The 13,862-nt window shown below is 44.1% G+C and overlaps 1 protein-coding gene across 1 annotated transcript; it reads left to right on the forward strand.

Moving 5' to 3' along the window:
* The first annotated feature begins 823 nt into the window (after positions 1-823).
* LOC120243728 (tripartite motif-containing protein 60-like) lies at positions 824-2,286 on the forward strand. Its single transcript, XM_039249961.1, has one exon. The coding sequence runs from the start codon at positions 824-826 to the stop codon at positions 2,237-2,239; it is 1,416 nt and encodes a 471-aa protein (XP_039105892.1). The 3' UTR covers positions 2,240-2,286.
* Positions 2,287-13,862: the final 11,576 nt, after the last annotated feature.

A 13,862-nucleotide genomic window follows, 5' to 3' on the forward strand; every position in this document is an offset into this window, starting at 1 on the left:
CCAGGGTTCTGTACTATCCATTTAGACCAATGTATATGTCTATCTAGACTCTAGAAAGCTAAGATCACAAATTTATATTGTTTCTTTGGTCTCTTAACATATGAGAGTTCTCCCTTTTTTTTTTTTTCAGTGCCATTTCATGCAGTTTAAGACCATGGACTTGTTGAATGTTCCATGGTTTGGATTTTAGTGATTGTATCCTTGTGATTAAATTTAGGTAATTTTTTTCCTCTTTTTGCGGGGGGAGCAGAAATACTCTGTGAGTGATGTTTTTCTCATTGCAGGCCATCAGTTTGTCCCTTCATCAGTCAGGAGGTATTCTTTAGAATTCTGCATTGTAAAGGCACCTATTTTTCCTCTCTATAAATAAAATGTAATTGTTAAGTGTTACTTTGAGATTTTTGTGAATATATCATTACCCAGAAATTTTTCACTTAATAGTTTTTGCAGTTACTGAGGATTCTTGCCTAAAGTATTATATTGTGATAGCAAGTCTAGGAGATTTTATAATTGAAAGCTTTTCTCACTCACAGGAATGAATGATTGCTCACTCGGACCTGTGGCTGCTTTGTTGAAGAGGACAGTCATTAATCTTAAATTTACGTGGACGAATCTGTGAGAGAGCTGCAAACAGTAAATCCTGCTTGCCCTCAAGCTACGAGGCAGGACACTAGACAAGAGTTCAGTGGCTGCTGTCAGAAGCTAGGCCAGGGAAACCAAAAGCTTTGAGGTCTGGGGGAGAATATCTACTCACTGGGTCTTGAGCTTTAGGCCGGCCTTGCCAAGGGGAACATTCTTACCCACCACGTTCCTTCTCTGCTCCATGGAGTTTGTGGCAGCGCTGGCACACCTCCAGGAGGAATCTAGCTGCCCCATCTGTCTGGACTACTTGAAAGACCCAGTGACTGTAAACTGTGGGCACAACTTCTGTCGCTCCTGCATCAACATGATGTGGAAGGATCTAGATGATACCTTCCCCTGTCCTGTCTGCCGTTTTTGCTTTCGTAACAAAAACTTACGGAGCAACCGTCAGCTGAGTAATCTGACTGAAATTGCCAAACTACTGCAGGTCAGAAGGAGCAAGCGGAAAAGGCAGGAAGAGTATTCTGTGTGTGAGAAGCACAATCAGTTTCTGACCCTTTTTTGCGGGAAGGACCTAGAGGTTTTATGTACACAGTGCAGTCTCTCTGTTCAACACCAGAAACACTACATTTGCCCCATTAAGAAAGCTGCCTCTTATCACCGGAAAATTCTAGAATATAGCATTGAGCCCTTGCAGAACAATGTGGAACGAGTTGAAAAAGTGATAACTCTGCAAGCCAGCAAGATGGAGGAACTGAAAAGGGCGGTAAAGCGTAGGAGAGAGGAAATCATTTCTGAATTTGAGCACCTTCAACTGTTTCTGCAGAATCAGCAAGAGGCTCTTCTTAGGCAGATGAAGGATGAAGAGATGGACATTGTAATGAAGCTAAATGCAAACCGTAAAACGTTTTCAGATCATGTTTCCACGTTAAAACGTCTTCTGAAGGAGGTAGAGTGCCAATGTGTGCAGTCAGAATTGGAATTACTGACACACGTTGAAGGTATCTACCACAGGTATCAAAACCTAAAATGTCCTGAGCTCTTTTTATTCCGATTAAAGAAATATGGATTTAGCCTTCCTCCACAGTACTCCGGCTTGGACAGAATTATCAAGCCCTTCCAAGTAGATGTGACTCTAGATCTTGAAACAGCACACCCTCGGCTTCTTGTCTCTGAGGACAGAAAAACTGTGCGTTATGGAAAGAGAAAAAAATGCCTTTGTTATAGCCCAAGGAGATTTTATCTCTGCCCTGCTGTCCTGGGTTCTAAGAGATTTAGTTCCGGCCGGCATTACTGGGAGGTAGTAGTGGGAAACAAGCCTAAATGGACCTTGGGGGTGTGTCGAGACTATTTTCCAAGAAATTGGCGGAATCAGCCAGTAGCTGAGGGTGGATTCTGGGCAATTGGGCGATGCATTGAAAGCGTGTATGTTATGCTGGGTCCTAAGAGAACCCAGCTTCTGCCCACAGTAAGACCCAGTAAGATTGGAGTTTTTTTGGACTATGACTTGGGTGAGGTTTCATTTTACAATATGAATGATAGATCTCTTCTCTATACTTTTAATGATTCTTTTACAGAAGCCATTTGTCCCTATTTCTATGTTGGAATCGATTCTGAACCTCTTAAAATCTCCTCAGTAACAGATGATGAGAGATGAAGTACCTGGGAAAGAAAGAATACTGTCTCAGTGTCTAGGGGAAATTTAGTAAATTTAGTCTCAATAATTCTGGATTCTTCTGGTTTACTGCTGAAAACCAGAACAGATTTTTCTCCTTCATTTTCAGCAACTATGAAACATGATAGTAACACCAATTTTATAGATGTTTATAGGATGCTTTTAATTTCTAAGATACAGTATTTGAGGACTATATTACTTAAATTCAATAAAGTATTTTGTTAATTGCCTGTCTTATCGTCATTCCTTTACAGTTAAATAAGTTACAGGATCTTAACAGCGATCCTTACCACATATCTACCCTTAGTGGCTTCTTCTGTTTACTTCTGTAATTCTATTTTTTTTATTTGAAACAATTTTTTAATGTTTTTATTTTTGAGAGAGAGAGTGTGGAGGAGGGGCAGAGACCGAAGGAGACAGAATCCAAAGCAGGCTCCAGGCTCTGAGCTGTCAGCACAGAGCCCGACGTGGGGCTTGAACCCATGAACCATGAGATCATGACCTGAGCTGAAGTCGGACGCTTAACCGGCTGAGCCACCCAGGTGCCCCTGCTTCCATAATTCTTAATAATCATATTGCCCTCTTCCTTCCTTGCTTCCTTCCTTCCTTCCTTCCTTCCTTCCTTCCTTTCCTTTCTATTTTTTAGGTTTACTTATTTTTTTTTTTTAATATAAGACAGTGAGTGCAAGCAGGGGAGGAGCAGAGAGAGAGGGAGCATGAGAATTCCAAGCAGGCTTCATGCACTGATCCCGGGAGCCCATCCCAAGACTGGGACACCCAGGCTCCCCTCTCTGCTTTCACTCACAACTGACTGATTACTATAGATCCTGAGATTTTGCTCTTTAGAAGCCCTTTCCCGACATACGTTTATACAGATCATAGCCAATCTGTTTTTCCCAGTGAACATGATTCTGGATCTCATGCCCCAGTCTGACCAAGCGACCCTATGTGTGTAGCTGTCTCTCTCCCCACTATCCTGGGAATTGCCGTCTGTTCTAGAATTCCTTGTTTAATCCCATGTCTCCCTGCTTGTTTTATCTTTAAACTTGGGGTGTCATCCCAAATATTTTAATTTTTTTAATGTTTTATTTATTTCTGAGAGAGAGGGAGACACAGAATCCGAAGCAGGCTCCAGGCTCTGAGCTAGCTGTCAGCACAGAGCCCGATGCGGGGCTCGAACCCACAAACCGTGAGATCATGACTTAAGCCGAAGTCGGATGCTTAACCGACTGAGCCATCCGGGTGTCCCAAGACTTTATTTTTTATTTATTTATTTATTTATTTATTTTTTACAAATAGTTTATTGTCAAATTAGTTTCCACATAACACCCAGTGCTCATCCCCACAAGTGCCCGCCTCCATGCCCATCCCCACATCCATCAGTCCTCAGTTTTTGTCAGCATTCAAGAGTCTCTCATGGTTTGCCTCTCTCTTTCCCCCACCATTTCCGCCCTTCTTCTCCCCCTTGTTCCTCCGTCAAGTTCCTCCTAATCCTCCTATACGTGCAAACATATGGTATTTGTCCTTCTCTGCCTGACTTATTTCGCTCAGCATAACACCCTCAAGGTCCATCCATGTTGCTACACATGGCCAGATTTCATTGTTTCTCATTGCCATGTAGTATTCCATGGTATAGATAAACCACATCTTCTTGATCCATTCATCTGTTGATGGACACTTAGGCTCTTTCCATGTTTTAGCTATTGTGGAGAGTGCTGCTATGAACATTGGGGTACATGTGCTCCTATGCCTCAGCATTTCTGTATCCCTTGGGTAAATTCCTAGCAGTGCTATTGCTGGGTCATAAGGGAGTTCTATTGTTAGTTTCCTGAGGAACCTCCACACTGTTTTCCAGAGGGGCTGTACCAGTTTACATTCCCACCAACAGTGCAGGAGGGTGCCCGTTTCTCCACATCCTCGCCAGCATCTAGAGTTCTCTGATTTGCTCATTTTAGCCACTCTGACTGGCGTGAGGTGGTATCTCAGTGTGGTTTTGATTTGTATTTCCCTGATGAGGAGGGATGCTGAGCATCGTTTCATGTGTCTGTTGGCCATCTGGATGTCCTCTTTGGAGAAGTGTCTGTTCATGTCTTCTGCCCATTTCTTCACTGGGTTGTTTGTTTTTCGGGTGTGGAGTTTGGTGAGTTCCTTGTAGATTCTGGATATTAACCCTTTATCTGATATGTCATTTGCAACTATCTTTTCCCATTCCGTTGGTTGCCTATTAGTTTTGTGAGTTGTTTCCTTTGCTGTGCAGAAGCTTTTAATCTTGATGAGGTCCCAATCATTTATTTTTGCTCCAAGACTTTATTTTTAAAGTCAGGTTAGTTTTCCAATATAGAAGAAACTTATATTCAGCTATGTCTTCTGTCACTCTACAAGAATCACCTTTTGTCCAGTTTCATGTAAATGTTGCTCACTTCCGTCTGAGCTCACACTAAAGGAACTTTAACATTCGTGTTTCCACTAACATTCTTCTTAGGACTATATATGTATTCGTTAAGGCTAATGTATTTGTCATGGGCTCCCTGTTGTCTGTAATAGGGGTTAGACTACAGAAATACACTGAAGGGGAAAACAGAATCCTGATGACATTACTTAAGAGACAGTTGTATCACATTAATTGAATCTCCTAGAGTAGGTAATTTGAAGAAATTATATACTTGTCTTCTCTTCACATTTTTAACCAGAGGCAATCTTGCACATGAGCTGATCACTCCATTGAAACTGTCTTCAGTAATTTCATTAGTCATCCAAGCAGCAGTTACTTAAATACTATTCAGTCTTTATTTACGTCTCTTTGTTTAATGCCTCTTTTTGGCAATGAGATTGACAAGAATCAGCTGTGGTTCTGTACTAGTTTTCTGCTTCCTCGGACTCAGTTTTATACGTGGATAGCATATGATTAAATATTTGATTTTGAAAACAAGGAGGGTGAATTTTTAGCAATGGATATGAATTCTAATTTACCTAAAAAGTAATCTTCCCAAAATAAGTTATGATGCACAATTTGTGAGCTCAGAGAATGCTTCTCAAAGAAAGTGACAATTAGGTTGGGATTTAGAAAGGGTGCTGGTAAACAATAGGTAAACAATGTATATGGGCTATGGGATCTGCCATGGATAAGGCTGCTTGTGCAAAGGTCCTGTGGCCAGAGGATGCCATGTCCTGAGTGTGGAGGAGAGGGCAGGACTGCACAGTGCTGGAAGTTACATAGTGTAAAGAGAGGGTGTCACTGGGGGCCCAAAATTACACATCCTGGGTGACAAAATGAGTAGGTTTCACATAGCCTTTTAGGTGTCATTTTTCTCCTAAGTAAAGATGGGATTAAAAGATGTTGACAGGGTCAAGGGAAGATTATAAAGATTCAAATTAGACTATGCAGTTAACACAGTGTCCCTGCTGGCTTGATTTAATCACAGGTAATAGTCTCCCCACCTCTATCCAGCGTGTCACCTGCCAGACCTTGCCCCTCCCTCTTGGAGGGAAGAGCCACTACCCTTTGGTGGGTGGAGTCCTAACAGCTCCCCCTTGCTCGTAGGATATATACATGCAATGGTCACATTACTGACCCAGCTATCTCCTGCAAAACTGGCTTCTGAGAACTCTGAGAGATCGGCCTCACAGACCTGCCCATAGCCGCCTGCTTTGGGTAAGCCCAGAGATGGTACACTGTGGGTACAGGAAGCTGGAGTATGGTAAGACTGCTGGCTCTCTGATGCCTCTTCTGTCTAAGATCTGCCTAAGATCAAGCCTTAAGGAAAAGCAAACTAGGATCCAGGTTATTCTTTTATTAAGATTATTAATTTATTTTGAGAGAGTGTGTGGGGAGGGGCAGGGAGAGCATGGGAGAGAGAATCCTAAGCAGGCTCTGAACAGACAGTGCAGAGCCCGATGCCAGGCTCGAACTCATGAACTGGGAGATAATGACCTGAGCTGAAACCAAGAGTCGGATGCTGGGCTGACTGAGCCACCCAAGTGCCCCTGGATTCAAGTTATCTTAAGACACATGCTTGTATTATGGTTTATTTAATTAAATGACCCTTTTCTTAGGTCATATAAATATTGCTAAAAATACAGACACCATGTTCCCAACCAGTCCTAGGGGTTTCTAATATTTGTGTGTGACAAAGTCTCCAGAGGTGCTGATCTGAAGCCCAGTGTGGAATCCCTTCCAGGATCTCAGTGAGGGGTGGTTTGTGGGTAGGTGGGGAGTGGAGGGATGGGAGCTATAGAGCCAGGATCCCTGGTACTCAGATCCTGTATAAACTTGATCTTCCTTAATCTAACCATCTGTCTGCTTCCACATGTGCAGAGAGATTAAGCAGGCTGCCGAAAGTCACAGTTCTTTTTTTTTAAAAATGTTTTATTTATTTCTAGGAGAGAGAGAGAGAGACAGCGTGAGCAGGGGAGGGTCAGAGAGAGAGGGAGATACAGACTCCGAAACAGGCTCCAGGCTCAGAGCAGGCAGTCAGCACAGAACCCGACACAGGGCACGAACCCAAGAACCGCGAGATCATGACCTAAGCGAAAGTCGGACACTTAACCGACTAAGCCACCCAGGCGCCCCGAGTCACTCAGTTCTTAAGGGGAGACCCAAAAACCTGGCCAAGTAGAGTTATTCAACAGCTTTAGCCTGAGAAGCCTGAAATTAAGTCCTTCATTAAGAGCAACCTCGGGCTGCACGTAGACCCAGTTCCAGGAAAAGCCTCAGCTGAAGCTACCCTTGGACCACCCTCGGATCAGCCAATCAAAAGAAATGTGTAACATTCCTGTGGTCTGAGTCAGGGCTGGGAACTGCAGATAGTTACTCTGTACAAACTAGTCAATCACTCACCGCTTGCCTAAACCCCACATGGGCCCTTTGAGCTCACCTCATAATTGGTCATTTTCAAAGGATTCTCAAAGGTAATGACTGGGTCCTGCCAAAAGTAACGGACGCCTCACAGATACTGAATGGTCAAAACTATTACCATGGGTGCTGTACAATTACGATCGATGCTTATGTGATGATGCTATACATACAACGTGTGCACTGTAACACCCCTGTCCCTTACCCCTTAAAAACCCTGCTCACTATTGTTCGGGGCTTCACCTTCTGCCACTAACCGGTAGGTGGGTGAGCCCCTGCTCGAGCTTGTAATAAAGACCCTTATGTACTTGCATCAGTGTTGGCCCCTTGGAGGTCTCAGGGGACTCGCGATTCCAGCACAACAGCCTAAGACTTAGGAGATACTTAGAGATACATGCATTGTGGGGATTACATGGAGGTTATAGATCCATGGCGAATGCAGATCTCCAAACTGTACATTCATTTGCAACATCAGAGTTGAAAGAAAAGTCATGGTACAGCCTCTGGTATCCCATGGTGGTGGTAGTGCTGCGATCCAACACGGAGATCACTTTCTCAACCTCTTGGCTTCCTTGAGAAATCAGCAACTGCTTCTAAGAAAAAACTCCAGGGGGCCTGGGTGGCTCAGTTGGTTAAGCGACCGACTTCGGCTCAAGTCATGATTTCGCGGTTCGTGGGTTCAAGCCCCGCTTCGGGCTCTGTGCTGACAGCTCAGAGCCTGGAGCCTGTTTCGGATTCTGTGTCTCCCTCTCTCTCTGACCCTCCTCTGCTCATGTTGTCTCTCTCTCTCTCAGAAATAAATTTTTTTAAAAAAGTTAAAAAAATGAAAAAAAGAAAAAACTCCCCCACGGTCTTCTCAGGATCTTGTCCTAACAAACACTCACTACTTGGTAGCTCACCATTCACTTAAGAGAGTAGTTGTGTGGATGTGTGTGTTTCTCAGCTTTTTCTCACACTGAATTCCTGGTCTCCAATTTCGTTCTGTGCATTATGTGAGGAATCAGTTTTCCAACTTGGCGGGGTCCTCAGAGTAAATCTAATCTAGTCCAAATCCCATCTACTGTGTACAGAGTTGGGATAGTTTGCAGTTGAGAAACTTAGGTGAAAAGAAAATTTTGATATATTATGAATTCTGTGCTGTCAGAAATGTCTGTGGTTTAAGCCAAAAAATACCAAGTTCTTTCAGTAGAGTTTTGACCATTGAAATGATTGAAGTGGAGATTTATATTTTGTTTACCTGAGTAGAGATGAGGGTGCTGGAGATGAAGATGTTATGAAACTTTCCCCAGATCCCCCAGTTAGTAGGGGAGAAACACAGAGAAATCTCACCTAAGGCCAGGAGGTCTAATTCACACATTCACCACAGTCCGATTCAGCCCCTCTTTGGTTGACTTGGGTGTAGGTGGAATCTTGGGGGTGGAGAAAAGACTCTGGTTGCTTTAAATGTGGCAGTGAACAGGGTAACAGGATAAATGGTAGCCTACTTGATATAAAGGAATATTTTATCATCCCTAGCAAGAAAAACACACTTAAAAATTGTGTCTGCTTTCTGACCAAGAGAATTGCTGACCTTGGCTTCCCATCCCCCTCTGGGCTGCCGAGGGCCGCTGGTCACCCAGCACATCCGTGATCACCCGCAGGTGGTGAACAGAGCCCCTCTGGGCACCTTCCACTGCACCTGAGGCCCGTGGCCTCCTAGACAGCGAGGCTGCCCTCATTTGACAAAGGGTCACCCAGGACAGGAAAGGACAGTAACATCTGAGGGTGTGTCTGCCTCTCACTGGAGAAATCCTCCAGGGCCCAGCCTCCAGGAGACCCAACTCTGTCCAGAAAGACCTTTATCTCTGCCCAATGGCAGCAATGTCAGCCCTGGCAGGACTCCAGGCCCAAGCCAACTGCCCCGTCTGTCTGGATTACCTGAGAGACCCCGTCACATTGAGCCCCACAAGCGTTGGGGGGAGGTGGACAGAAGACCCAAAGGGTGGGAGAGGAAGTCTGGAAGGCCCTCCGCCCCGCTAGGTACCGCAGGCACTCCACCCGGCACCGGCCGCAGCCAAGTCTCCCCGCCCTTCCCGGGAACCTGCAGCTCCCCCAGCCTCCCGGAGCTCCTTTCTCTCAGCAGCTCCAGCAAAAACCCAATGGCTTCTCTGCTTTTTTTTTTTTTTTTAATGTTTTTATTTATTTGTGAGAGAGAGACAGCATGAGCGGGAGAGGGACAGAGAGAGGGAGACACAGAATCTGAAGCAGGCTCCAGGCTCTGAGCTGTCAGCACAGCGGGGCTTGAACCCACCAACTGAGAGATCATGACCTGAGCCGAAGTGGGACGCTCAACCGACTGAGCCACCCAGGCGCCCCTCTGCTTCTTTAACTCCCCACAGCCGGTCTGTCGGCACGTCCTGCTGTCCGTCCGCTGCGCTCTGTGCTCGCCTTCTGGCACACTGCCCTGGGGACCCCTGGGACCCCCTTCCCCGGCTGCCTGCGCGGGCCTCACCTCCGGGGCGAGCCGGACTCCCAGCCCCTGCCCCTCAGCCGGTGCCAGCCCCACCTAAGCCACCTCCCCCTTGCCCAGCACTCCGGTCCGCGCTCGGCACCAAGGGGCCTCCTTGCCGTTCCAGCCCCCCACACCCCACCCCGTGTTCCTTTCTGCTCCCGATCTCCCTTCATTTGTTCACCGCGCCTGCAGTGATGTCCTGTCCCCTTCGCCCAGGCAATCGCTGCTGAGGCTGGACTTCGCTGGGCCTTAGTCTCCTTCCCAGGGAGGACTTCAGTGGTCCCTTCATGCTGGGGGACGTGAGCCTGTCACCTGCTGCCCAGGCTACTGTTCTGTGGCACCTACGCGCGGCACACACAGTGCCAGGGCTCGGGTAGTGCCTATCCTGGGACTAGATTACACCCTCCCTCATAGACTAGAACTCCGTAGAAGCAGACACTGGCTTCATCCAACTCGGTCTGACCAGAGCCTTAGCCTAGTATCTGGTGCAGTAATTGCTGGGAGAAGGAACCCGTGAAATGATATCTAGACACAATCCAGGGCACTTAAGAAAGCAATTAGCTTTCAGGGGCGCCTGGGTGGCTCAGTTAGTTAAGTGTACGACTTCGGCTCAGGTCATGATCTCACAGTTCGTGTGTTCGAGCCCCGCATCAGGCTCTGTGCTGATTTGCTCAGAGCCTGGAGCCTGCTTCATATTCTGTGTCTCCTCTCTCTGCCTCTCCTCCACTCGTGCTTTGTCTCACTCTGCCTCTCAAAAATAAATAAATGTAAAAAAAATTTAAAAAAATAAAAATTAAAAAAAAAAAAAAGAAAACAATTACCTTTTACCTTTTAGAGGGAAGATTTTGACCCCTGAGGGGAAAGGATGTAGACTGGCTCAACAGGGAAGCTGAAGAAGATATCCTCAGGCAACTAAAGTGTAAATTACCCTGACAAGCTGCCCAGCCCACCCTGACTTATTTCTGGGGGTGAGAAGGTGGTCTGTCCTGGCTCCTGCCTGCCTCACTCCCTTGATCAACTCAGCTGCAGTTTTTTTCCTTCTTGCACACTCTGGCTTCTTATTACACTATTAATTTCTTAATTTAAAGAAACTCTATTAAATCTTTTAAACAAGTTTTTAATACTTATTTATTTTTGAGAGTGAGAGAGACAGAGCACGAACAGGGGAGGGGCAGAGAGTGAGAGGGAGACACAGAATCTGAAGCAGGCTCCAGGCTCCACACCATCAGCACAGGGCCCTACATGGGGCTCCAACCCACAAACAGTGAGATCATGACCTGAACTGAAGTCGGTTGCTTAACCAACTGAGCCACTCAGGCACCCCCAAAATCAGAAAGTTTAAAGCACATGCCTAAGTAGGATTACAGATCATTATAAAACTTAATGTTTAATTATCTATTTCAAGGGTGCCTAGGTGGCTCAGTCAGTTAAGCTTCCGACTTCGGCTCAGGTCTTGATCTCATGGTTCGTGGGTTCGAGCACCATATCAGGCTCTGTGCTGACAGCTCAGAGCCTGGAGCCTGCTTTGGATTCTGTGTCTCCCTCTCTCCACACTCTCTCCCCACCCACCATACTCTTTCTGTCTCAGTTTTTCAAAAATAAATAAACATTTAAAAAAAACCCAAGCCTTCTATTATTAAAAAAAGTTATCTGTTTAACCCAGGTGGCAGTAAGAGATTCTACAGAAGGAGATCTAGGTTGTTAGCAAAACTTAGGTCTTTTAATATTGGGAAGATTTAGTTTTCTTAAGTAATCGACCTGATAAAGACAAAACATAGACATTTCGTTCTGGGGCAGATTGAAAAAAAACAGCCTTTGTTGATAATTTCTTATTAAGAGCAGACCAACAGATAAGAAAACTTTGTCATCTTAACAGAGAGAAAAACCAAATTCCAATCTCTTACTAGTGTACTTTTAATACTTATTTACTCCAATCTCAGTCAGCCCTGACCACGCACACATAAAATTCTCTTCCGAAGTTTCTCCTTCACAAATCGTCTCTATGGCTTCAATCTCTGCTCCCTGTGGAATTCTCTTTTTCTCTGCCCTTCACTCACTTGCACCCTCTCCATCTCCCCTAAAAAAGATTTCTGTTTGTACCCATGAATCTGGAGATGCCAGTTTGAAATCCAAGGAAAAGCTTCCATTGGGCGGTTGCGTACAGAAGACTGACGGTCTGGAAAGAAGCCACCCTGGAGAAAAAGTTTGAGCTCTCGGCACAAAGGTAGCTTAATTAAAGACGATAATACCACCTAAGGCAAAAAATTAAAGAGGAAAAAAAGAAGACCCTACAGAAAACTCCTAAAAGTAATACAAATTAACTAATTCTCAAACTCACTAGTAATCAGGAAAAAGAGAGTTAAACTGACATCCATTTTCCCTGTTAGATTAACAAAAGTTAAAATGACCCTCAGTAACCAGTTGGCAAGGATTGAGGGAAATGATACACTATCAGTGGAAATATTAGTAGATACAGACTTTCTTTTACACCTTAAAAACAATTGAGGCATAGTAGGAGATTGAAATAAACTTGATTTTTTCTTAAACGGCATATTTAAATTTTATAAGTAAGTTGTTCAAGTATATCATTTTGTATGCATGTAGTATTGCTTCTAGAGAGAATTCTTTGTTTTTCCCTTCTCTTTTTGAGAAACTGGATTTAATTTTACTTCTCGTTCAGACCACCTTATCATTATTTTATGCAAAACCGCGCACTTATTTTTTTTTTAATATCTCCCCTCATTCTTGATCCCCACTCCTATTCTCTCTTTCTCCATTCAGCACCTCCTTGAACGCATTTCATTTGTCTTAAAGACTGGATACATTTTTGTAAGATTATAAAGTACTGCTAAGTCTGCTTAATTTGGGGGACTAGGGTGGCTCAGTCGTTTAAGTATCCGACTTAGGCTTAGGTCATGATCTTGTGGTTCGTGGGTTCCAGACCCCACAATGGGCTCTGTGTTGACAGCTCAAAGCCTGGAGCCTGCTTCAAATTCTGTCTTCTCTCTGCCCCTCCCCTGACCGTGCTCTGTCTTTCTCTCTCAAAAATAAATTAAAATCACTAAAAAAAAAATGTAATTCTGCTTAATTTACCGATATGTTCACTTGATCCGTATGCACTGTATAGGAATTCATTTAATTTACTTTGGGCTTTGCTTTTTAGTTCCTGCTCTTCACTTAAAAACAATATTGGTTATGTGCTTTTACAGTGCTACATGAATGGTATTAATACTTTCCTTTTTGCCTACAATCTTCCATTATTCACCAATAATAATAGATTTTTTAAGTGATTTATCTTTTATCAGGTTAGCTGAAGACTGTTATGGATGTACAGTATTATTTACTATAGGACTCCGTTATACATTATACCGTAATCACATGAATACAAAAAATATTTTCCGGTGTAAAACCTTTTTTTCCTCAGTTAAGTCTTTTATTTAAAAAAAAAAAATTTTTTTTAATGTTTTATTTATTTCTAGGAGAGAGAGAGAGAGAGAGACAGCGCGAGCAAGGGAGGGTCAGAGAGAGAGGGAGTCACAGACTGAAACAGGCTCCAGGCTCTGAGCTGGCAGTCAGCACAGAGCCCGCGGGGCTCGAACCCACGAACCGAGAGATCATGACCTAAGCGAAAGTCGGACGCTTAACCGACTAAGCCACCCAGGCGCCCCAAGTCTTTTAAAAATCTTGTTATAAAAATGTAAAGCTTATACAAAGTAGAGAGAATGGAAAATGACCCTCCATGCAGCCATCACCGGAAGTCATTATCAATTTTACAACTTAAGAATCACTTCAGAATGATGTGATCTCCATCGATATCTCAGATTAAAAGGATTTAGATTATTTCTCAATAATTTTCTAATAAAACCAGTTTGTATGCGTGAACCAGGGCTTGTTTCATACTAGCACCTTCAGTGTTAACCTTCCGTAAGGAAGATCTTTCAGCAGGTAAGATCTTTCAGCAGGTAACCCAGCTGGCACGTTCTGGGTTGAAATCTCTTTTTGACTTTTTGAAAGTCAAAAAAATATACAAATAAATGCAAATAATAATAAAACTGCTTAGGCGCCTGGCTGGCTGGGTCTGTGAAGCATGAGACTCGATCTTGGGGTGGTGAGTTCAGGTCCTACACTGGGCATAGAGCTTACTTTAAAGAATGAACGAATGAATGAAACTGCTCTATATGGTTTTTATGAGGAAGACTAAAGTTCTTAGGTCAAAGACACTTCTAAGTGCTTATTATAATTACAGGACACAGGCCCCCACC

This window comes from Hyaena hyaena, unplaced genomic scaffold (genome assembly GCF_003009895.1).
Source record: "Hyaena hyaena isolate Hyena2069 unplaced genomic scaffold, ASM300989v1 scaffold_356, whole genome shotgun sequence".
Lineage (NCBI taxonomy): Eukaryota > Metazoa > Chordata > Mammalia > Carnivora > Hyaenidae > Hyaena > Hyaena hyaena.

Coding starts and splice junctions, on each gene's coding strand:
- LOC120243728 (XM_039249961.1), top strand. CDS start 824: ATGGAGTTTGTGGCAGCGCTGGCACACCTCCAGGAGGAATCTAGCTGC.